The 26,218-nt window shown below is 32.4% G+C and overlaps 1 protein-coding gene across 2 annotated transcripts; it reads left to right on the forward strand.

The window, feature by feature from the left end:
* The first annotated feature begins 1,766 nt into the window (after positions 1 to 1,766).
* Positions 1,767 to 25,434, forward strand: LOC134252872 (uncharacterized). 2 transcript variants are annotated; one of them, XM_062735415.1, is made up of 12 exons: positions 1,767 to 1,992; positions 4,389 to 4,580; positions 5,030 to 5,157; positions 7,662 to 7,824; positions 10,545 to 10,646; positions 10,828 to 10,995; positions 11,956 to 12,093; positions 12,340 to 12,519; positions 15,927 to 16,106; positions 16,663 to 16,842; positions 20,396 to 20,569; positions 24,319 to 25,434. In XM_062735415.1, exons 1-12 carry the CDS (start codon positions 1,890 to 1,892, stop codon positions 24,396 to 24,398), a joined length of 1,788 nt encoding a protein of 595 aa, XP_062591399.1. In that variant the 5' UTR covers positions 1,767 to 1,889; the 3' UTR covers positions 24,399 to 25,434. The 2 variants fall into 2 exon arrangements, with proteins under 2 accessions (XP_062591399.1, XP_062591400.1); XM_062735416.1 differs by lacking the exon at positions 16,663 to 16,842.
* Positions 25,435 to 26,218: the final 784 nt, after the last annotated feature.

The raw sequence follows: 26,218 nt of genomic DNA on the forward strand, positions 1-26,218 counted from the left end.
AACCAAACGTCCCTTCAACCTCTATATAAATCTTTGATGAGAAGGATATGGAGATAACGAACAGCATTCAATATCAAAGTCCATAAAACAATACAAAGTAGGAGCAGAGAAAACACGGACCTCCGAAACACCAGAGGCGGGGTCAGGTACCATGCATGGAGGAGTGAGCATCCCATGCTGACCGGTCACACCCGCATGGTCGGGAAATAACGGGAAAATCCATCGTCAATTCGGTGTTTAAATAATCGACTAACAATTTGTATGTCAGTCAGCATTTGACTCAATGATAAATTGTATTTGCTGACATCCTGGTATATGGGATATTGTTTTAAATCATAATCATACAAACTCTACCGGTTAAAAATCAATGGCCAAAGGAAAATAGTTAAATATATACTAATTTTGGATCAGACAATATACTCGAGCAATTAAAGCCCGGCTTTCAGTTCTTTCAGTACTTGATTGTGAGATAAATCTACCTTCGTCCAGGCATATTTTTTAAATACTCGTAATATTTTTTCTGTCTTAAATGAGTTAAATTGCCCTTTTGACAAGATGTAATATAAATCTAAAATTAGCTGTAACTTAAATTGCATGCGTGAAAAGAAGAAAACACTTGCTGTGACCTTCAACTCGACATTTAGATATATCGACGACGTATTGTCAATTAACAATGGTAATTTCCATTCCTACGTCGATAAGATATATCCTGGTAAGCTTGAGATAAATGATACCACCGAGTCTGACACATCTGTTTTGATACCTGGATATTTTACTTGAAAATGACGTTAATGGTTATCTTACAACCAAGCTAAATGATAAATGTGATGACTTTAACTTTTCTTTTGTCAACTTCATTTACTTATGCAGCAATATACCTTCATCACCTGCATACGGAGTGTATATATTTCAGTTAATTCGGTACGCAAGAGCATGCTCTACGTATGAACAATTTCTAAAACAAGGTAAATTATTGACAAGCAAGTTGATGAAACAAGAATGTCAGCAGTCTCGTATTAAGTTATCATTTCGTAAGCTCTATGGTCGATACAATGACCTTGTCAGCAAATACAATTTATCATTGAGTCAAATGCTGAATGACGTTTTTCATACTAATTGTTAGTCCATTATTTATACACTGAATTGACGACAGATTTTCCCGTTATTTCCCGATCATGAAAAGGAGCACACAGCGGGTGGGACCGATCAGCAAGGGATGCTCACTCCTCCATGGCACTTGATCCAACCTCTGATTTTTCGGAGTTCCGAGTTTTCTCTGCTCCTATTTTGTATTGTTTTATGGACTTTGATATTGAATTTAGTTTGTGTTCTCCGTGTATTTTTTGTGTAAAAAATGTAATTTTAATTGTCATATACATTGTAATTTTGAGAAGCAGAAAAGAAAATATTTTCGCACGACACTATTCCGCCCAAAATATTGCCCGGCTAATTTCAAACACAGTTTACCATTTGTATTTAAAGTTGTATGATTCCTGATTTTAATGCTAGTTATCCTTATCCTAATCTGATTCTTATCCTGATGCTACTTTGCTTGTTCGAACCTTTCTAAAAAATACAATGTATAAGCAGATATTAAACTCTTACGTCTAAGTATATAAGACATATAAGCAAATATTAGTTCAATGTGAACTACGTGTACTGATCGCCCCTCGCACAGGTCCATTTATGAACTAAGTTTACTGTGAGAATGAAAAACACGGATGTGGTGTACACAATGTAAGTAACTGGAATTTAACAGGCTGTAGGTTTACGCTTCCTGTTACATTGACTTACAGAGGTTAACGATTTGATGCTTCCTGTTATTGTGAAATTTACTTATTCTTGCCAGATCTACAATACTTAGATACCCTCCTCACCTTAAAACCAGAATGTCTGCTTTGCAGGAACGTTCAAATATTTCTATGATGCCTTACACGCTTGGTATTTTGCTGTTGGTGTTTTGGCTGTCAGTTGTTCGATCTGACGATAGAGGTAAGTTTATTTATCCAAAAAGATTCTATTTGGAAAAAAATACACTTGATAGTTTATTAAAGTACTGTAATTTTTATCATACTCACTAATGTTTATCTTGTTTTTCGACGGCGTATTAGTGTCATTTAAATTTTGCAGAAAAAAATAACTTGAATCATTTGTACAATGTAGAAATTCGTTTGTGCGATTTTTAAAATCGTTTGATTGAATTTTTTATCGTTTGAATGATTTAGAAATTCATATGTGCAATTTTTAAAATCGATTTAACGATTAAGAAATTCGTTTGTATGATTTTTTTTTTTAAAAAAAAACGTTTCAGCGACTTAAAAAAATGGTTTGAACGATGTAAAAATATGTTTATACGATTTCACAATACTTGATTATTTTTTAACCTTATTAATTATTTTTTAAATAATGTCTTATTTAGAACTGAAATGTCGTACATTATCATTGAACATAAGTCTTATCTTTATGTCTTGTTATTCTTTTTCTCTAGTTTAAGAGTGAGACTTTCATCGAAAGGCAGGCTGCTCCTCCTCACCTTTTATTTCAGAAGGGTCAAACTGTAGCACGTTTCTGTACATGTACTATCAAAACATTTTATTAGATTAGTGTTGTTTCCCTATCCCCTCCAAAATATGATGATTACGTTTAGTCACGTCTCCTTTTTTTCGTTTTGATTTTTTTTTTATTGTTGTGGGGGAAAGCTTTCTCTGTCTGCTTGTCCATTTAAGTTTCTGCCTGCCACCCCCTCTTTCCACTTCAAAAACTAGGCTTCATGTCTGGAGTCTAAAGTTAATGTTTTGAATGCATTTTTAAGAGAAGAATGAATTACTACACTAAAAAATGTTGCATAAGTAAAGAGCAAACGGTTTTTTGCCAAATTATCAATTCTGTTATATTTTCAGGACTTTTTCCTGCTCTCTTTTTTTGTATTAGTAAGCTTTGGTAATTGTGTCGTTGTTAGAGCGTATTTTTGTTACGGCAAAAAAGTGCAAGTATTGACAATGATACAAAAAAAAATTGAAATAACCAAAAAAATATCGAACTATGAATTGTTTCACTCAGGTCGTGTGAGAACTGCAAATTCATTTGCATATAAATGTATTTCTCTTGTTTTTGTAAATTGTACAAAGTTAATGATTATCTTAGTCGAAATATACATTTTTCCAAAAATCGTATAAATTTCTACATCGTTTAAAGGGACATAGACACAGATTTGAAGATAAAATTTTCTCAATTTTTCTGTAGAATGCCATGACGTATAAGTTGGTATAGACATTTACACGGAAATATGGCTAAAAGACTGCTTTATCTAGAAATTATTGAAACTACAAATTTTAGGACGCGTTTGATTGATACATCATTGCACTTTCACAAAAATAAACTTTATCCTTAATACTAAAGAAAAGTAGGGGTTTTGTTGTGGACTTATGAAAAATATTAAAATTATAATCCTGAAAAGTCATAGTAGAAATGTAATATAGTAAAACTAACTCACCAGTATTGTCAGTCCGTTCTTAGTTATGTGCGCAGAGTTTAACTTGTTTAATTGAACACACCCAGTGAAACGGTAATAGTAACAATAACAGAGCTCGTGTCCTGTTTACCGTTTACAAAACAGTTAATTCATTTTGTTAAACATTGCACACATCGCTGAGCACGGACTGACAATACTGGTGAGTGGGTTTTGCTTATCACATTTCTACTCAGGTTTTTTAAAATCATAGTGTTAATATTTTTCATAAATACACAACAAAACTTCTACTGATCTGAGGCATTAAGGATAAAGTTGATTTGGTGAAAATGCAAGAAGATGTCTATCAAACTCGTTCCGAGTTTCAATAATTTACAGATGAAATACGATTTTTATTATGTTCCCATGTGATATGCCACACCAAGATAAAAATCATGATATTGTTCTGAAAATTTGAGAAAATATTAACATAAAAATTCTATGCATCTATCTATTCTATTATTTAAACGATTTTAATCTTACAAACGATTTTCTTAATTGTACATGCAATTTTCTAAATCGTAAAAGCGAAATTCTAAATCGTTCAAAACAAATTTCTAAATCATTCAAATACTTTATGAAATCAAACAAATGAGTTTCTAAATCGAGCTAATGATTGTATTTATTCATTCCGCAAAATTGAAATTTAGCTGTCATAATTTTAATATGGAAATGTGACAAATATTCACAATATTCCTTAAACATTTATTGCTTTAGACGAAGAATATGAAATAAAAACTCTATAAATGCTCTTGTATTAAAATAATACCAACCGAAATGTTCTCGAAAGTGTACAGTGCAATAAAAGATATATGATCTTTTCCAAATAGAATTGTTATGGCAGGTCTTTTACATATATGAACCGTTTATTTGTTGTAAGGTGTATACTATGACACTTTCCCAAGAAATTGGCAGGATTCTTCAAGAAATTGTCAGCAATTGGGAGCTTGGGAAAATACCGATTTCAGCATTGAAGGATTCAGGGTACCAGCCCGACCGTCCGGTTTCCCTCGGGATCAGTTTTTCTGGATCGGGGCAGATGTTCATCAAACGCCATGGTTTACACTTTTGGGTAGTAGTTATTGGATATAAAGACATCTGAAATAAACATACACATACAATGTCTGTTCCTCTTTTTTTCATTTTCAATTCAAAATTTTTCGTTTTTAAAACATTTAATCACCAAAGATATAGATGTTTTTAATTACTTTTAAAATTGCTTGCAATATTTTTCATTGATTGAATAATATTATGAAATAAACTCTAAAATTTCTCTATGAAAAAATGAGTTGACGGTTGAATAATAAAAAAAAACACAAATTAAATGAAAGGATTTCTACGTTTTTCGTAAACAAATCTCCTTACTGTAATAATTGTAATTTAAAAGAAATATTTTTTGCCGATTAAACCTTTTTAAAAGTAGTTATGAATTTCAAGAAGCAGGTTTTATTGTAATCAAAGTATCACGAAGATATGTGTTTGACTCTTACCATAAGAATAATTTTGAATTCCATATTGAAGGTTGCTTCGAGACCAATGACGCTGACGAAGCAATTGAATTAAAGAAGATTGCTCATCATGGAAAACCCACATTTGACTGCTACGCTTACTGTGCTTCCTACGATGATGTAACGACAATAGGCATATCGGTAAGATACTTGAAATAAGAATGTTGAATCTTTTTGGTGCTAGTTAATGGTTTCTTTATTTATTTGTCTAAACTCTCCCCAAGGACTACAAAATGAAGAGCCATCAATATAAATGCAAAACTTGATCATCTCATGAAACCGCAGAGTCATCTTATAATAACGATTAAATTATTTCGATATAACAAGAAGAAAAAAAATTTTTATTTGGAGAAACTTTCTTGTAATTTAGAGAATTACAAGATTGTCTTGTTGAGGGTAGTGGAGGTCGAATTATTAAGAGAAATTCTTCTCTTGGAATAGTCTTCTCTCTCAACTACGAGAAAAAAATTCTCGTTATCGCAAGATAATTCTCTCATTATTCACTCAATATAATGAAATTTTTTTCTCTTCGTATAAAGTCTGTCACCGTATAGGGGCAAAGAACTGCAATGCTAGACCTTTACTGAAACACTCTGGGGCTTTGGGTGGGCAGTGAGAGTGCTTTATTGCTTTGTAATTGGACAATTACTTCCTAGTTTTCTTATCGACTTAGATCAGTCGCAGCCATACGTGGTTCGAACCCATGAAATCGAACTTTGTTAGGTACAAATTCTCTTTACCCTACCTCAACCGGGGCAGGATCTTAAAAGAATTATTCCATGATTCTGGTATGTCTCCCAGCCAAATTCTTTGGTAATTGTTTTTATAAATGGATTTCATTAAATAGATGACAAGATTTTTACACTTAACATGTTTTCTGTTGTGAAATTTGGAAACAAACAGAGCAGCTATGTTGCCTTGGTCTTCCAGTAAAGTTTTAACATAAAATTATATATGGTCTCGTATTCAGAAAAAAATCTATAGCTTGAGAGTTAAACTCGGTACATTTCTTTTTATACTCAGAAACCAAGCTCAATTGGTTATGGAAGCTGTTGAAAGTTAATAGGTGTTTAAAAATAACTACATAACATTTTTTTGTGTCGTACTCTCTTTTTAAATAAATTAAAGACTACTATACTGTATATGTAATAATTATAAGGTAGCTACTAAAATGTGCTGAAGCATTTATATTGAATAATTATTTAATAAAAGGTGAAGTCACATAACTTGCAACGCAAGAAAAATGAGTAGCGCGTTATAAAACTTTGTTTACACACAGTTACAGTTATTCAGTGCTTCTATCTACATTGTTTGAACTCATTTTTTACATTGTAATTAATATAAAATGGAAGGCCCATTAATTGCTACAGCCTCTGTTCAATATGAGAGAGAATTTTGATTTTCACTTAAATGTATGTCCTTGGACCTAATGTTACGGCGTTAGCATGTTATACAAAAATTGATATTTTAAAACACACACTTTAAAAGCAAAATACATTCACAAAGTAGTGTTTACATTTACAAACAATATTTACATTCGCTAATGTTTTCAATCATATATCACTTTTAAGCAACCTTTTTACTATTGGTCATAAATGAATTGACGTCATAAAGAGTAGACGTGCATTCAATGGATCAAACTTTTGCCGTTGAGATTTGAAAAGAAAAAGATTGCATAAGTTAGAGTTGACAATTACGCATAATTAGAAACCAATCAAAAATGTGCAATAAAATACATTTGGGAAGTCAATGTTTTGCATAAAAAAATAATTACAGGCATTTAAAACAGGGGTATGTAGTCGTAGCTAGCCCTCCATTCTTTAAAAGTAACGGGTATCAGTTTTATTGATTTTAGGAAATGGCGCGCTACTCGTTCATTAACCCTTACCTTTATTGGTTTTAGTAAATATGAACCATAACATTGCTTATTAATAACAAAAAATTCGTGGTCGACTTCTAACGTCGTCAGTAAAACACATGAAAAACAACAATCAAATTCAAAACTACTGTAACAATCATTTTAAAATCATTTTAAAAAATGCATCAAAACAAATAAAATTAACATGTTTATTACTATGTGTAGCAAAAAAGAAACAGATAAAATATAATTTGAAGACAAACGCAGGGTGCTCTCCGTTTATGGTGATGGGGTTTGGGTACTAGGTAATAACCCTTGATTAATACTTAAGCGTCACACTACCCCAGTAAAAGAAGGATATGGAGACAATTACCGAATAGTATTCAATATCAAAGTCCATAAATCAATACAAAATAGGAGCAGAGCAAACACGGACCTCCAAAACATTAGAGGTGGGATCAGGTGCCATGGAGGAGTGAACATCTCCTGCTGACCGGTTACACCCGCTATGTGCCTCTCGTCATGATCGTGAAATAACGGAAAAATCCGTCGTCAATTCAAGGTATAAATAATGGATTAACAATTCGTTTGAAAAACGTCAGTCAGCATTTGACTCAATGAAAATTGTATTGCCCAACAAGGTCATCTTCAGCGTGATATCATATTTTCCCTCTGGATAGTCTGAAAAATAGGAAAGACCTCGGAAAAATAGAAACTTTCCACATTTCGCTGTGACATAATTTACCTATACATGTATATATAATATACTGTTTTATAATTTGAATAGAAGGTGGCATGTTACTGCTATACCGATGTAGAGAAACACCGCAAGGCAAAGGAACAGTGCGAGTATGAGACTTTTCCAGAGTACCCCGGTGAACTGTTTGGTGGACCTAATGGGGGAAGTGTGGTGGTGTACAAATACAACACACACAGTCCAGCGACATATAGTAAGTAGTTAGTTAGACATACATTTACTTTTTTTCTAAATTCTATGAATTGTTGAGTGAAAAAATATAGTAAAGATAGTATAGTCCAGCATAGAACTTAATTTTCATATAGAATACAAAACCTGTAACTACTAAGAAAGATTTCCGTATATTTTCACTGGCTTTTCTTCGAAGTCTTTTTTTTTTTTTTTGATTAATATAGAAAAAACGGCAAATACATGTATATTGTCTGGAATATAATTATTAAGAGATGGAAAAAACGGAAGCGCAATAGTTCGACCAAAATAAGTTTCAAGAAAATTAATAAACAAGATTATTAATAAAAAACGAAAATATTTAATAAAAACACGATTATTTAAATAAAAAAACGAAAATATTAATTGAAAATGATATTTTAAAAAACATAATTATTAAATTAAAAACGGTAATATTATATTAAAACTGAAACTAAAAAACGGAGTTTAGATGTGTATGGTAAGGGTGTGTACCCTTGGATCATTCCAGCAGGCGCAGGTTTTATTTAAAGAATAAGGGGTCAGTTTAAAAAGTTCATTGGGATATAAATACAGATTGGTCATGTGCAATCCAATTAATCCCGATGGGCTTTATGGTAAATTTGATAACATGCAAAAACCCGTATTCACATCGCGATAAAATTTTTTCAAGTAATACCTTATCACTTTTATTTACATTTGGGACTGATTTCTTACAAATATAGTAAGGTCCCAAAGTTTTCAACCCATTAATGATTTATTTGTTTTCAAAATTCAACGGTAAAGTTTGAATGAGTTGAAAACGTTGATTACTTATGAAGTCACTTTGAAATTATGTAGATCGTTTATAACTAAACAACCAAAATATGGTCGACATGGAGTAGACAATCACAAAGGGGGCCGTTGGTTACACTGTATCTAAGATGTTAGATCTATGTTTTGATCTTACATTAATGGGAAATTACCAGTTTGCTGAATAGGCCAGTAATTCTAGAGAATAAGTGGAAAGTTAACATTAGCTTTTTTTTAGCCCAGTTTTTGCGCTCTGCTTTTGCAGCTGCCTTTTAAAGGTCTTCCGTTTCCAACGGAAGACCTACTGATTCTGTTGGTAAAGATATTTTTCTTCTACTTCCTAGACGCCAACTTTGAAGCCTCATATCTCACTCATTTCTCAATTGATTTCGCTCAAATTTTCAGAGGTACTAGAAGTTACTCAACTCTATCAGAATGCTATCAAAAATTTCAAAAAGCCACTTCCGGTTTTGAGTTATTACCCTTTAAACAAAATTTTATAGGCTTTAGTTTCCAGACAAAGGCTCAGAGACGGCTAAAGCTGGAGAAGAAATTCTACTGATTTAAGATAATAGAAGGATTGAATTGTGCACATCGGTTTTTGTTTTTCGATTTCTCTATTCAAAATGGCGCTATATAGGGGTAAAAAAAATTAGAACGCTTAGAAGAGCCAAAAATTACTCATATTTTGCTTTTTATCTTCTAAACTAAAAATAATTTGTTAAAAGATATAGAACATAATTTGTGCAAAATTAAAAGATCTTTCGAATGATATCTCGAAAAAAGGGCTGATCCCTTAATTAAGGGATCTAGAGGGGCCAAAAGTTTTTTCCAGATATCACAAAAAGTATTGAAAATTTGTTATACATCAAAGAAACAAAGTTGTTGAAAATCTCTGCTAAAATCTACTGATGTCATCAAAATACGTCCTGTGACGTCACTTCCGGCCAAACCGGAAGTAGTCCGAAACTGCATATTTTTGCCGTTTTTGACATGTTTTGGGGAAATATTTGTCACTAAAACTTAATTTTTCGTCCGTCGACGTCACTTCCGGTCAAACAGGGAGTAGCAAAAAATGGCTTACCTTACTTTTGCAACATTCAACATAGATTTGGAATATTTAAATCATTAGAGACGTCATTTTTTCCTTTTTTTTTTTAAGAAAAGTTACTTCCGGTCAAACAGGACGGAAGACCTACTCGTTGCTTTGCATCGATTTTTTCTCTAGTTTACCTCTATTTTACTCTGCAAAGCTGACAGAGTTTAAACCAGCTGCTTACCTTGCCTGCTCTCACATTTTAGCCATATAGTTTCCTATCGGAATGTTCAGTTACGTCTGCTTTGCAGACTGAAATGTTCTAAAGTGTCTGTTTGCAGACATGCAGTGCAAACCCTTGTTTACACGCTCTTCTTTTGCAGCTCTACTTCAAAACAGCTGCAAAAGCAGAGCGTGTAAAATGGACTTTAAGCCCTCAGCTCAGAAGGTCCAATGACTCTGGACATGAAATATCTAAGAGAATAAATTGCCCCAAAATTTAAAATATTGATGTCCGTCTGTTGTTTACAATTGCTGATCTTTAAAACATTAAGGACATTCCCATGGCTATTCATCAATTTCAATTATCACACAGCACAATAAAGCTGTTATCGATCGAATTTTGCTGTGTTTTGCAAGAGAGCAAGTGCAAAAACTGAACAACAATGACTAGGTTTTAATGATTGCTTACTTTATTTGAAATTAAGCAAACACTTCTCATACTTGGTCATTTTATCAAAGTTTATTTTTAAGTTATGTACCAACCAATTGTTCTCACATATTCTTAATCTGTATAAATTTATATTGTGAACAAACAATGCAAACATTGCATAAAGTTCCCACATAGTATAAGTTAAGCCGAAAAGAATGATAAAATATACTCTTAATTTTTTTTTCAGCCCATGATTTTGGTAATTGCGCTGGTGTGAGATATCTAGGGACATTTCCTATACCTCATCAGTTTTCTTCCTGTCTGAACAGAATTGGGTATATATGTGCAAGTATGAAAAATAGAATCTTCATGTATTACGTATTATCATATAATAAACGTGAAAAGTAATTATACGCTTTCCTTATAAATAAAACATTGTTCTTTCCAGCGTAAATTGTTAAAACCAAATAGGCATTGATTTTGTTTTCCTAGAAATCTTAACGGTGTTCTTAATCGTTATTTTGTTACAGATGGCCAAGTATCAACTGCAGAGGTTACCTGGACTGAGGCTGTCAAACGGTGTGGTACTTTGAAGACTGACGTCATTGGTCATTATACAGACTTGACTGATTCCGTTAAATATCGTCCATTGTGGACAGGGTTCTACAGACAAAGCTATGAATACTGGAGTCCTCCTGGTATGTATGCATTAATGATTAAAGCTTTTGTTTCTTCGTTGATGGAGGTAAAATCCAACATTTAGTTTTCTTCATGTTTATTTTATTCAACCACATTACACCATGACTTTCATATTTTCGAATTCATGTAAAGTTACATATATTTGTGGGAGAAATTTCCGAGGTTAGAGAAAAAAGATTGATATGTGGGGATTTGATTTCGTGGTTGGAGAAATGTTGAGTAGTAATGAATATTAAATTTTACATTTCGTGGTGGTAATCAATTCTTAGGTCTCTCCATACCTCAAAAACAACGAAAATTAATCTCCGCGGAAAGTGATTTCACAGTAATCTTTAAAAAAAAAATCCGCATGACTCTGACTTTTTGTCTCAACAGTGAATTTTATTTGATATTTATTAAGATTTGATGAAATTGTTCCCTTTATTTCCGGAGGGTGTGGATCTAGAGGGGAATCCATCAGAACCTGATGGAATATACATAATTATAATTTTTAGCTAACGAACGTTTAGAATGAACTTGGATTCCTCTTTTGAAAAACGGACCCCTCAAAAGTAAAAGATTAGATAGGTCTCTTTGGAAAAATTGACTAAGACAATAGTATCAAATAAAAAACTCTATTGTTTGCATTTTACCTACATGTATAATGACTTTTAAACGCAAAGTTAACTTGCGTTTAATACCAAAATTTGTGATTTAGAAAAATATTTGTTGAAGCAATTTTTTTTTTTTTTTTAGATATAATCTCCGATTTTAGAGTTGGTTTGGTGATCTGAAGGTCTTGGTTTCAAGCTAAATCAATTAAAATGAAAATTTCTCATAACCCTATCAGAACGAAAAACAAAAATCAATTACAGAACATCTGAACGATTCTAAATTAAAAAATCATTCAAATGTTAAATAAAATATATCAATGACATATAAATTCCTACATGTATACATATCATGTTTCTGCTTGAAAGGTGAAAACGTAGGAAACAACCCAGAACGGAAACATTGCATAGCAGTTAAAGTAAATGAAGATGGAACACTTTATCCAGTCACCTATCCTCAAATTTGTTCAAAAACATTGCCTTCCTTATGCGAAAGGTCTACAAAAGGTGACATTTTAATAACCTTTAAAAAGCTCTGATAACTTTTTAAAAACTCTGATATCTAAATTAAACAATCAAAGATAAAAATATATGTACAATGGAAAAAATAATTTTAAAAAAAGGAGCTTAATTACATTCTATTTTAATCTAAAGTAATTTATATTAAAAAAGGGTATAAACAGTATTAATGATTGCAGTTTGATAAACATATAAAGATATTTAGTTCATTTTTAGTTTATTATTTTTGTTTAGTTGATGGTGGATGGACAGATTGGTCTGAATGGAGCGAATGTAATAACGAAAATGGAGAGTGGAAAAGATCGAAAACTCGCACATGCACCAATCCTTTACCACAACATGGCGGAAAAGATTGCGAGGGAGAAGAAATGATAGAGGAATCTTGTATTCCACCTACTCCAGCCCCAAGTCCACGTAACTTTTTTATTTTATTTTTGGATTCTGAATGTACGAGATAAAATCATAAATTACAGATTTAAATACTTGTATACATGTAACAACAGTCTTTTTATAATTTAATATTTACATTTGCTTTGTTTTTCTTCTAAGTCAACTGCCCCACTTAACACAAGAACTTCTAAACCTGCCGTAATGAATTTGACATTTTGGATGGGGGGAGAATTCTTTTTAAATCTTTCCATTAGCCATTGCTTGCAATTGATACCCATGAGTAAAGAAGAGGGTTTTTTCTGATTGATTGAATTTGAGAGATTTAAGCCACATGCAATCTAAAACCCCCTCCCCTTTCAACAGATACAGACACTATGAAACCAACTTTTGTGCCCTTTTATACCCTTGGTTTCTATTAGTACAAAGAATAAGTCTCAATAAGCCATTATCTGTGGTCCTCGGTTACTCGTCAAAATTTCAAACTTTAATTTCATTAAAAACCTTAAAAAGTAAAATTATATTATTTTCTTATGTCTGTAGTATTTGCACAAACATTTGAAAATATCAAATAATTGCAAAAAAAACAACGCGCGAAGCTGCGTTTTGAAGGTGGGGTCCTTTGATTTTTATGAATATCAAAAGAAATTTCTGACGGGTACCCACTTCACACCTTTCGTTAACATCGAGCGGAGGTTTGTTCAAAGTCGAGATCAAAATATATTGTGTATATTATATGTATACAGACTGTGTGAAAATATCTTTGTCGAACAACCTTGCGCTCTATGTTTTCTACTTAAAAGTATCATGATTTTGAATCTGTTCGGCGAGTACATTTACATAGGATTAACCTCTTTTTGACCTGCTAAGAATAGATAATATGTCACGTGATTCCATACCGTCACAGGTGAATACCTTCGGAACGCGGGTTTTCCTGTAGGAAGCGACACATGTAGCTTGTATTTGAAAAGTGCAGTCACCAGCTTTCATTTTCATTTACAGAATCTCTATAGACTTCGATGAATATCAGTTATGTTAAACTTTGATGATTTTCCGGGACATATTTTAATTCCCATGCATGTAATCGCAAATTTCCTCGGCATTGCAAACAACACACGAATCAATATACGAGTAGATGTATATAAATACACATTTAATCAATTTCTTGCAAAAAGAAACAAACAAGCAAAAAATACCAAAGACGTAGCAATTGCTTCAGATTTAATCAATCTAAACGAATGCACTGTATTGACCACTGCAATATTCAAAGCAACCTTACACTCTTGCCACGTTTTGGGGTGCATATAAACTCAGAACATCTTCGAATGTACTAATGCAACGAAGAAGATGATTATTGAGTTTAAATATTATATACTAATCTTTTGATATTTAAAATAAGAAAGAATCTTTGTTAAGCCATTATTCCATCAACTGTTTTTGAAGTATTTGTACACATGCATATTACATGTATTTGTACACGTCATGTATTAAGACCGCGGAACATTAACTGGCAAAATTGGAAATGTACAGCTTACGTCATTTCTATATGTTACAATCAAAACATTCAGTGATAGACAACGAAATGGGCAGGTACAATTCGACGCGGACGTTTGGAAAACATCGGATTGAAATAGCAGATCGAAATTCATTTTCAATCCACCTGAGCTGTTTTCAAAGCAAAGAGTGAATGTATGATACAAAAATCAATTATATTTCAACTCACAAATACATATTGTTTGAAGTTCACATAATTTTGAGAACGCGAAATATCATACAAGACAAAGATTATTTTTCAGGAGATATTTGATTCTAGAAGGGGGGGATAAAAAATTATCGAGTCAGGTCATGGCTTAATGGAGTTTTATGAAGAGACTTACTTTTACATTTGACAGCTGACTTTTACATTTTAGTGATTGGAGTTTGTCTATGTTAAAATTGTAAAAGTCAGTCGTCAATTGTAAAAGTAAGTCTCTTCACAAAACTCCAATATGACAATATATTTTATTTCTAGGATTATAAGAGTGCATGAGTTTTATACTTATTCTCACTGAAAACTGTTGGACAACTTTATTCAAAAATCGTTCAAACCCCAACCCCCCCCCCCACCAACACAAAGATATTCATATATTTACCAAACAGAAATGAAATATTTCTCCCTTAAATATTTATTCATTTCATACACTGGACAAAAAAAATTCAAACTGAACCAAAATTGAAATTATTTGTCTTCTGGGTCAATCAGTGGTAATGTGCCTTCTAACGTAGCTGAGGTGGATTGAAAATGAATTTCGATCTGCAATTTCAATCCGATGTTTTCCACCCGTCCGCGTCGAATTGTACCCGCCCATTTCATTTTCTATCACTGAATGTTTTGATTGTAACAGATAGAAATGACGTAAGCTGTATATTTCCAATTTTGCCAGTTAATGTTCCGCGGTCTCAATCAATAATCGATGAGCAAATCAGAATATTAATTGCAGAATTTTGAGCGATATTAAGAAATAAATGTACATGTCAGGCAGGTAGTATCAGGGAAGATGTTACTCCTTCTTTTCAGAGATAAATCTTGATTTTTTCACACACACCCCCCAAATATTAATTTTTCATATCAAAATGAGTACTGTAAACAGGGCTATTTTCGCCCCGTGTTATTTTCGCTTTTTCACGCAAACAATTTTGCCCCGTTTTGATTTCGCCCAATCACAGTTTTGTTTAATAAATCATACTTTTTTTTGAATTCACCCCGTCTTAAATTCGCTCACTTGTGTCTAGTCTAGGGCGAAAGAGGCGCAAATAAAACGGGGGCGAAAGTTCCCCTGTCTACAGTAATAGTTTGACTCCCACTCCTACATAATCGATTTTTTTCTAGTTTGGAATCGAAGGGTTTCCTCTTTTTCAATCAAACTTTTGTTTAGGTTATCTATATAGATATTTCCTTGTTTATTTTGTCTCAGTTACCTATTTACAAAAGAAAGGGAGTGTATTTCTGTTTGTATTTGCCTTAAGTTATTATTCGGTCACTTTTTCTTTTTGAATTATCATATAAAAGAAAATATAGTATTTAAAATATTTTGACATTTTATTCAACAATGATAGATTAAAAGAAATTAACGTGATTAGGGGAGCCAAAAATACTCCAAGAACAAAAATAAGACCTCTTACCCACCCCCAAGAATACGATAAATGCAAAATAGAATTCAAGCTTATTAACATCGTACATAATGTTAATTATTTCTTATCTCACGCTAACGCTCACTATGTCTTCCTTTATATAGTACCTAATTTAAATGTCTCCGCCCATTTGTATGTAATAGAGAAACCGCACTCTTTTCGAAAGATATATCAAAACGGGTATTAACAGTATTATTAATGATTGCAGTTTATTAAACATATTAAGATTTTAAGTTCATTTTTAGTTAATTATTTTTATTTAGTTGATGGTGGATGGACAGATTGGTCTGAATGGAGCGAATGTAATAACGAAAAGGGAGGGTGGAAAAGATCGAAAACTCGCACATGCACCAATCCTTCTCCACAACATGGCGGAAAAGATTGCGAGGGAGAAGAAATGATAGAGGAATCTTGTATTCCACCTACTCCAGCCCCAAGTCCACGTAACTTTTTTATTTTATTTGTGGATTCTCAATGTACGAGAGAAAATCATAAATTACAGTTTTAAATCCTAATATACATGTAACAACCGTCTTTTTATACTTTTACATTTGCCTTGTTTTCTTCTAAGTCAACTGCCCCACTTAACACAAGAACCTCTAAACCTGCCGTAATGAATTTGACATTTTGGATGAGGGGTGAATTCTTATTAAATCTTTCCATTAGCCATTGCTTGCAATTGATACCCATGAGTAAAGAAAGCGTTTTTCTGAATGCAATGAATTTGAGAGATTTTTAGCCACATGCAAAGTGAAACCCCCTCCCCCTTCAACAGAAACAGACACTATGAAAATCAACTTTTGTTCCCTTTTATACCCTTGAATGCTCAACACGTCTTCCTTTATAGAGTACCTAATATAAATGCCCATTTGTATGTAATAGAGAAACGACACTCTTTTCGAAAGATATATCAAAACGGGTATTAATAGTATTAATGATTGCAGTTTAATAAACATATTTAGATATTAAGTTCATTTTTAGTTAATTATTTTTGTTTAGTTGATGGTGGATGGACAGATTGGTCTGAATGGAGCGAATGTAATAACGAAAATGGAGAGTGGAAAAGATCTAAATCTCGCACATGTACCAATCCTTCTCCACAACATGGAGGAAAAGATTGCGAGGGAGAAGAAATGATAAAGGAATCTTGTATTCCACCTACTCCAGCCCCAAGTCCACGTAACGTTTTTATTTTATATTTGGATTCTGAACCCCGAGATAAAATTATAAATTACAGTTTTAAATACTGTTATAATGTAACAACCGCCTTTTTATACTTTAATATTTACATTTGCCTTGTTTTCTTCTAAGTCAACTGCCCCACTTAACACAAGAACCTCTAAACCTGCCGTAATAAATTTTACAGTTTGGATGAGGGATGAATTTTTGTTAAATCTTTCCATTAGCCATTGCATGCAGTTGATACCATAAGTAAAGGAGAGGGTTTTTTATGATTGCACTGAATTTGATAGATTTTAAGCCACATGCAACGTGAAACCCCCCTCCCCCTTCAACAGAAACAGACACTATGAAAATCATCTTTTGTTCCCTTTTATACCCTTGAATGCTATTAGTACAAATTGACAGACATAACAAACATGTTTATAAGCACGACGAATAACGACGGACAAAATATAGACAATGGTTTCCAGATTAACTCAGTTGTCCTAATAAAAACAGAAAGAGAATTTTTATCAGATGTTTTTAAATTACGAAAAGTAGAAATTGTGGTGGTTTTTTATACTATATAAAATGTAGCTGCAGAACTGTAGCTCTCTGCTTGAGAAAATTCGGACCGATAAAGCAGAGAACTACAGATCCAAGCGTTGTAAAAACCTTCGATTGACGCCGCCGATTTGTTTGTCGCTCCTTTCAGGTATTTTCTCTTGTATTTTATGTTTTTTGACGCTCTTAGAATGAAACCCCATTATTCATCATATATTACTCCAATTATTGATACTTTATTAACCTTTCAATGGTCCGAAACAGCCCACTCTGGATTTTGAATTGCGGTTCATCGATTCCCATTTTTACATCACGTCCACAAACGGATATTCTTGAACGCTGCATTTCATTTCCGGAAATATGCATAGCATTTCCGACATTTTTTTTTTAATTTCATTTCCGACATTTTTTGTTTTCATTTCCGACATAATTTTGTTTTCATTTCCGGAATTTACCTGTGCGCCAATTCAATGTTTTCTAAGTAAGAAAAAATGGAATTTTAAAAGTATTTATTACAAAATATTAAAACTTTTTTTAAAAATAAAATAAAACATCTACACATATATCTGCATACATATAGCACTATGTCTAGGTAAAAGAGTTCAATGAACTTTAATTTTTCACCACACCTAAAATGTACTAAATTAAATGCCAGTGACAGCTCCACACTTATGTTCAAGTCATTGATAGATTTACAAATCGCAGATAATGGATTTCAATGATTTATTTATGATTTATTCCTTAAAATTTTTCATAAGTAATGTTATTAAATCTGTTACTATAGGTACTAAATATGTATTTGAAAAATGTCGGAAATGAAAACAAAAAAATGTCGGAAATGAAAAATAAAAAAATGTCGGAAATGAAAAGTTGATAATTACCAAAAATTCCGGAAATGAAATGCAGCCTTCTTGAACTGTTGAAAGTTAAATAAACATTTAGGAATAGGTGTGAAATATATGGTTAATTAATATATAGGATATCATTTATAAAGCTGGGGAAACATAAAATATAAGAAATAATACCCCAATTCAATTCAATTCAATTTATTCTCTCAAAACCATGTAAATGGTACATGAGGTACAAAAACATATAAAACATATATACATATAATACAGTGGGTCAAGCAGAAGGTGATAATTAAGGAGAACAGACAATACTATTAATTTTAGAAATAAATGTACATAATTGTTTCAAAGAATCAACATCATTTTGGCACATGATTTCACGAAACTTGATGATATTTGGATTGGAACAAAATTTTTGGTTCAAATAAACTTTTCTTAGTTGGTTTAAAGCACTACATTCTAAAATATAATGATACTCATCTCATATCTGGTTACTACTGCATAAGCTACAAACTCTTTCATTTCTTTGAGTACCATTCCATCTACCTGTTTCAATTGGGAGGTGGTGATTTGTGGTTCTAAACTTAACAAAAATTTTCTAAATTTAAATGATAACAGTGTTAAATATTTTTCGCACTCAAAATTGGTTTTAAAATTTCTATAATTCAAACTTTTTGAAGATTCTTGAACTTCACTATTCCACTTTTGAATATATTGATCTTTTAATCTTTGTTTTACTGTAGCAGTTATCCATTCTACATTATAAAAATAATTTTCGTGCTCATACCATATATTTGATAAACCACATCTGTCAAAAATCTTTTGTACAAATGATATCCATGAATTTTTCATTTCCTCTTGTTGTTTACGTAAATTCATATATACTATTCTACACAATTTGTTTTCTTTTCCCTTCACAAGGTTTGCCCAATATTTTATCATTCTTGAGTAAATATTTATGTGTAATGGAAACCTACCAGTTTCTCCATAAATCATATAACCCGGAGTGCTACTTTTCAAATTCAATATATGTTTTAAATAACGTAAATGTACTCGTTCAATAATATCGATATTTTCATACCCCCATATTTCACAGCCATATAACAATACTGGTAAAACTACTTTATCAAACAAATCTAATTGACATTCGAAGGGGAGATTAAACTGCCTAATTTTACGTATCACAACATACATTGCCTTTTGTGCTTGTTCACATAGGTGTTTTCTTGCTTTACATTATGAACATTACGAGAAAATACAATCCCTAAATAATTAAAATCCTTGACTACTTCTATGATACTGCCATCATATGTAAAAATATTCTTTGGCTGTCTACACTTTGAAAAAATAAGTATCTTTGTTTTCTTGATATTCACACATAATTTCCATTCTTCACAATATTTGTAAAATTCATTTAATGCTCTCTGAAGATCTTCAGCAGTTTCGGCTAGAATTACAGTATCATCGGCATAAAATAAGATAAACAATTTCATATACAAAAACAACTCATCCTGTATACCTTTGCTATTACTAGACAAACCAACAATATTCTTTTCTGTCAAAAAATCTTCGAAGTCATTAATATATAATGAGAATAAGAAAGGCGATAAGTTTTCACCTTGTCGTACACCAACATTACAATTAAAAAATTCAGATGACAGACCATTCATTTGTATTTTAGATTTTATACCACTATACATAATTTTAATAAAAGTAAAACATTTACCATTGACCCCACTTCTAAGAAGTGATCGAGAAATAATCGGCGGCGTAAATCGAAGGTTTTTACAACGCGTGAATCTGTAGTTCTATGCTTTATCTTTCCGAATTTTCTCAAGCAGCTATATAAATTGCATTCAAACAATGTATTATGCAGGGAAAGATTTGAAGTTAAGAATATAAATGGAAATCTTACAAAGTAGATGTTTGCACTCATTACGTATTATATATATATTTCTTTCACTTTTATATTTTTGCACTGATCAGCGATTTTGAAATAATAAGATAAGCCTTTTTTTTCAAATACATATATATTATTTTTTTTTTTTACATATGAATTATATAATGCGTACTATACGTGATTAAAGTCGCAATTAATGAATTCAATTCCAAAAGACATACTTTAAAGGTTTTATTTGTAACTTATGATATTTTTTCAGTTGATGGTGGTTGGTCTGACTGGTCTGCCTGGAGCGAGTGCTATTTTGTAAATGGTATGGATAAAAAATCTAAGACTCGCACTTGTACCAATCCTTCTCCACAACATGGCGGAAAAGACTGCGAGGGGGATGATAAAATAGAACGACCTTGTATTTCACCTCAGTTTGCTCCAGGTTAATATTATAATATCTTGACAAACATTATTTATAACACTAATATACCACTATATTTTATTTTCTTAGGAAAAAGACTTTAATGTTAACCTACCAACAAAGCTTAACAATAAACGTGATATATAACTTCAATTTTTCAATCGTCAACTTCCCTAACGTTTGTAACAATATGTCCATATCGCCTGCATATTGGATTAATGTCTTCCAATTGATTTGAAATTCAAGAGCAGGCACTACGTTAAAAAATTCCAAAATGAGGTAAGCTATTAATTGATTTATATTGTTTAATGTCCCCCTCGAGAATGAGACACCACCACTTGCTGGTGGAAAGCTGCAAACTTTGTCTATACTGGGCACTTATGGCCATTGAGCCGGTAGGGAATTTGTCATGCTAGCACATACTGCTACACAGGTTTTTACGGTCTCATCCGAGGGACCGGTCTTCATGTCCCACAGTAGGATTTGAGCCAGCGACGCAAGGATCAACTCCTTACTTCTCGACTCTCGAGCAGACGCTCTAACCACTACGCAAAGCGGGCGATGGTAAGGTATTTGAAAACATGCTGATGAAACAAGAATATGAACAGTTTCGTTCAAAGTCATCATTTTGCAAGTTCTATGGTCAATACAATGACCATGTCAGTGAATACAATGTATCATTAAGTCAAATGCTGATGAATTTATTTTTTTCACAATAATTGTTAGACCATTAAGTTCACACTGAATTTTCTATTGATTTTCCGTTTGTTTTCTTTTTTATCATGACAAGGAGCAGAAGGCGGTTGTGACTTGTCGACAAGACATGCTTACTACTCAATGACACCTGATACCGCCTCAAATACTTTTTGATATAAATTTATGCATAGATTTTAGACGAAAGAAACATTTTAATATGAATAATGTATATCCTATATCATTGATTGTGAGGCCATCTAGTAACGTATCTTTTGATTAACAAGAAACAAGAAAGCATTTTAGTAACACAATTGATAGATTGAAAAATGGCAGTCAACTGGCCCTAAATTTTTTTTATTTGATAATAATATCATATTGTATTTACATAGGTGGAGATAACAAACAGTATTCAAGCTCAAAAGTCCATTCAAACAATACAAAATATCAATATAAGTTATCAAAGGCATTTAACAAAGTGTAAAATGTGAGCACAATTCATGAACAGTGATTGACTTTTTTATCCAGATTACTACGATTTCTTAAATAGATGCAGCATCCAATGTTTATCCTGTCATTCATATGATAAATCTTTCTTCTATTGTCACCTTCCCTTACTTATGCAGCAATATACATTCATCACCTGCATACGGAGTGTATATATCTCGGTTGATTCGATATGCAAGAGCATGCTCTACGTATGAACAATTTCTAAAACGAAGCAAATTATTGACAAGCAAGTTTATGTAACAAGAATATCAGCAGTCTCGTTTAAAGTCATCATTTCGTAAGTTCTTTGGTCGATACAATGACCTTGTCAGCAAATATAATTTATCACTGAGTCAAATGCTGACTGACGATTTTCATACTAATTGTTAGTCCATTATTTATAGTTACACTGAATTGACAACGGATTTTTCCGTTATTTCCCGCTCATGACAAGGAGCAAACGGCGGGTTTGACCGGTCAGCAGGGGATGCTCACTTCTCCATGGCACCTGATCCCACCTCTGATGTTTTGGAGGTCCGTGTTTGTATTGTTTTATGGACTTTGATGTTGTATACTGTTCGTTATCTTCATATCCTTCTCACAATGTGACTGTGTACTGTGCAGATAATTTCTAATTCGATGTCTATTGATTATAATTGCCAAAGACAAATGCAAAGTAATGACTTTCAGCTTAGAAACCCTATACGTAAGTGACAATGAATACGAGCTTTCTTTATACAGGTACACTGTAGATAAGGGGAAAACAACAGAAAAGTTGACGTCATCACATTGTTATAAATTTTAGTTGTTAGTTTGCCAACAATGTATTTTTAGGTCACCTGAGTAACTCAGGTGACCTATTGCTATCCGTTTTCGTCCGTCGTCGTCCGTCGTGCGTCGTGTGTTAACATTTGAACGTTTTCAGCTTCTTCTCTGAAACCACTGAACCAATTTCAATCAAATTTGGTATACAGCATCTATGGGTGAAGGGAAATTTAAATTTCGAATTTCATGGTCCCCACACCCCTGGGGCCTGAGGGGTGGGGCCAAAACCACAAAAATTATTGCAATCTTTAAAAATCTTCTTCTTTACTCCTGGACATCAAGTAGGCAAACTGTTGGCATGAATGTAATGAGCATTGAATCCTCTACCAAAATAGTGAAATTTATGGCCCCAGGGTCAGGGGTTCTAGTGCTAGGGCGGGGCTATATAAATAATATAGTGAAAATGCATTATTTCTTTGAAAATCTTCTTCTCTGCTCCTGGGTATTAAATAAACTAACTAAGTACATACATGTAGTTATGATGAGCAAGAGTGCCTCTTCCAGATTTGTGAGTTTTATGGCCCCAGGTTCAGGGGTTCTGGTGTTAGAGCGGGGCTCTATTGATTATGTAGTGAAAATGCATTTATTCTTTGAAAATCTTCTTCTCTTCCAAAATTGTGAATTTTATGGCCCCAGGGTCAGGGGTTCTGGTATTAGGGCGGGGCTCTATTGATTATATACTGGTGAAAATGCATTAATTCTTTGAAAATCTTCTTCTTTGCTTCTGGGTATTTAATAAAGTAACTAAGTACATAGTTATGATGAGCAAGAGTGCCTCCTCTAAAATTATGAAATTTATGGCCCCAGGGTCAGGTGTTCTGGTGTTAGGGCGGGGCTATATTGATCAAATACTGAAAATGCATTAATTCTTTGAAAATCTTCTTCTCTGCTTCTGGGTATCAAATAAACTAACTAAGCACATCGTTATGATGAGCAGGAGTGCTTCTTCTAAAATTGTGAATTTTATGGCCCCAGGGTCAGGTGTTCTGGTGTTAGGGTAGGGCTCTATTGATCATATAGTGAAAATGCATTATTCTTTGAAAATCTTCTTTGCTTCTGGGTATTAAATAAACTAACTAAGCACATAGTTATGATGATCAAGAGTGCCTCTACCAAAATTGTGAATTTTATGGCCCCAGGGTTAGGGGTTCTGGTGTTAGGGTGGGGCTCTATTGATTATATAGTAAAAATACATTAAGTCTTTGAAATATTTTCCTCTGCTTCTGGGTTTTATGCCAATGATCCAAGTATACATATTTATGATGAAGGAAGGTGCATCTAGCAAAGTGGTTTTTTTATGCCCCTCTGGGTCAGAGGGGGAGGGGGGTTACATAGGGGGTCACTCAGTGGTTCCTTTGGGATGAGGTGCACAAGTGGGTGCAAGTGGAAGTGCATTTTCTCTTTGTTGCTCTGATCTACCTCTGGGTATTAAGTAAATAGAGTAATCATGCTAAGTTAATAATTATGATAAGCAATGGTGCCTCTTTCAAAATTGTGAATTGTGAATTTCATGACCTCTGGTTTAAAACATGAACCAAATTAGTTGTTACACAATACTCAGGTGACCTATAAGGCCCGTGGCCTCTTGTTTCAGTAAATATCATATTGCATGTTATCTATTTGAAAGCAGAAGGAATACTGGAATGAATTAATTTTAAGCACTTTTTTCTAAAACTAAACTTATTCCTGCACATAAACATGTTTTTATAAATGGTACAAGACAAATACAAACAACTATTTTGACCAATTTTTTTTTGTCCTAGGAAAATCTACTCCAAGATGGCTCCGGCGGGGGAATTATCGGCTGAGAACAAGAACAACTTTTAATAAACGTAAACAATAATCGTCGATTATTTGTTTGCGCTTTTAAAATAATGAAAAATGGTACAACATCGATTCGAATGGAAGAAAACAAATTGATAATTTGGAAAACTTTAAATAATCTTAATGATACTCTTTTTTTCATTGGTTTTCAGAATCTTTTTGATACTGTGATGTATCTGGTAAACCTATGTATCTTTATTTCCGCCATCCAGTGATGTCATAGGTTTTTGCAAAACTGGTATTGATATAAATTCATATCCAGTGGAAATTTATATATCCTTAAAAGAATGTAATTATTTCAATAGGTGCAATGAAAACAAATATTATTTAGAAAAAGAAATTGAAAAATTGAAAAACAATATACTTTACAAATTTTGTTAAGGGCAATAACTACTTCTCCTGATTCTTCAATCAGGCAGTTTTGGATGTAAAAATGTTTTCCCAATATTCCTAATTCAAACATATTTATAAAGTAACAATTATTTTTGTAACTTTTAGCCTCAGACTTATGTATTGAAAGTAAGCACTTTCTTTACTTAATTTTTAAAATAGTTTTTACTGAAATATATTGACTTAAGTTGACTTTATAATATATACTTGTGTTTATTTATGCCTTACATCTTAAAAAAACATGGCAACCTACTCTGTTTTGCGAATATTCATATATTGAACCTTTATTGTTTGAATGAAAATGCATTTTTTTGTTTACTACTTTTAACCCATAAAATTGTGAAGATTGAAATATTTTAATCAAGTGATTTATTTTTTTAAAAATTGAAGTAATATTAAAAAGGTTATTGGAATATGACTCTTACGTATCTAACTACGGTGTCCATGATGAGAAATGAAACGAATATCTTTTTGCTGATATACAATATTGATAGAAGACAATTGCTCCGGCCTTTCTACAAGAAAATATTGAAGTTTTTCCACAAAACAAATATCTTATCTAAGCAATAAACAATGTATAGATTACAAGTGCTACTTCCTCTATTAATTCGTATACGTATTTGGTACCTTTGTTCTGAAATACTTATACATTTATCTGCATTAAATGAGCAAAATAAAAACGTGTTATTTTATTACAATGTGTTATTGTATATTTTTCAAAGTACATGTATCCTGATTTAATTAAGATTTAAAATGAATATGCCATCATAATTAAGGATGACCAAATGATGTTTTAAAACTTGAAAATACATGTTAAAGTACCATAATGCTGTATGTTTGTATCAAACTCAAACACAATAGTCTTATATAGATTCTACTTTGATTTTGAAATAATTACCTACATAGCCTAATCATAAAATCCTCTTGATAGTTTGAAATCCAGCATATTGATAGACTTAAGGGTCCCAAGAAAAGACTAATGTTAAAGTTTCTTAAAATTTGTATTTGTTTTCCATATATAAATTACCAATGTCTTAAATGTTTATCCTTGCTACAAATACAAGTGTGAATTTTAAACACTCTTTTCGAGGAAAACTAAGTAAATATCGAAAACCTGAGACCAAAGGTTTCTTAAATATCTATAGAAAATCAGTGCTCAAAGTATACGAGTGGGTAACGAAAGGTTCGTGGACTAGTGCCATAAAATTGAAACTGCTTTAGATACATCAATGCATTTCAAAACATTTAGTTAGCATCATCTTTTCTTTCTATAGAATAAAACACAAATGATAACTTTAATTTTTTTAAAAAATAAATTAGTATTTTTTGTAAACAGTGGTGTTTCCAGGCGCTGCAACCTCGAACATGACTTTTTTCGAACTTAGTGTTACTGAGGAAAGCTCTTTCGTCACAACGACATCCAAAATTTTGTAAAGAGTGATCAAACAA

This window comes from Saccostrea cucullata, unplaced genomic scaffold (genome assembly GCF_032062105.1).
Source record: "Saccostrea cucullata isolate Sc308-1 unplaced genomic scaffold, CSIRO_AGI_Scuc_v1 ctg142, whole genome shotgun sequence".
Lineage (NCBI taxonomy): Eukaryota > Metazoa > Mollusca > Bivalvia > Ostreida > Ostreidae > Saccostrea > Saccostrea cuccullata.

Coding starts and splice junctions, on each gene's coding strand:
- LOC134252872 (XM_062735415.1), top strand. CDS start 1,890: ATGTCTGCTTTGCAGGAACGTTCAAATATTTCTATGATGCCTTACACG. Junction 5,158..7,661: donor TAACGACAATAGGCATATCG/GTAAGATACTTG, acceptor TAATTTGAATAG/AAGGTGGCATGTTACTGCTA. Junction 12,520..15,926: donor TACTCCAGCCCCAAGTCCAC/GTAACTTTTTTA, acceptor ATTTTTATTTAG/TTGATGGTGGATGGACAGAT.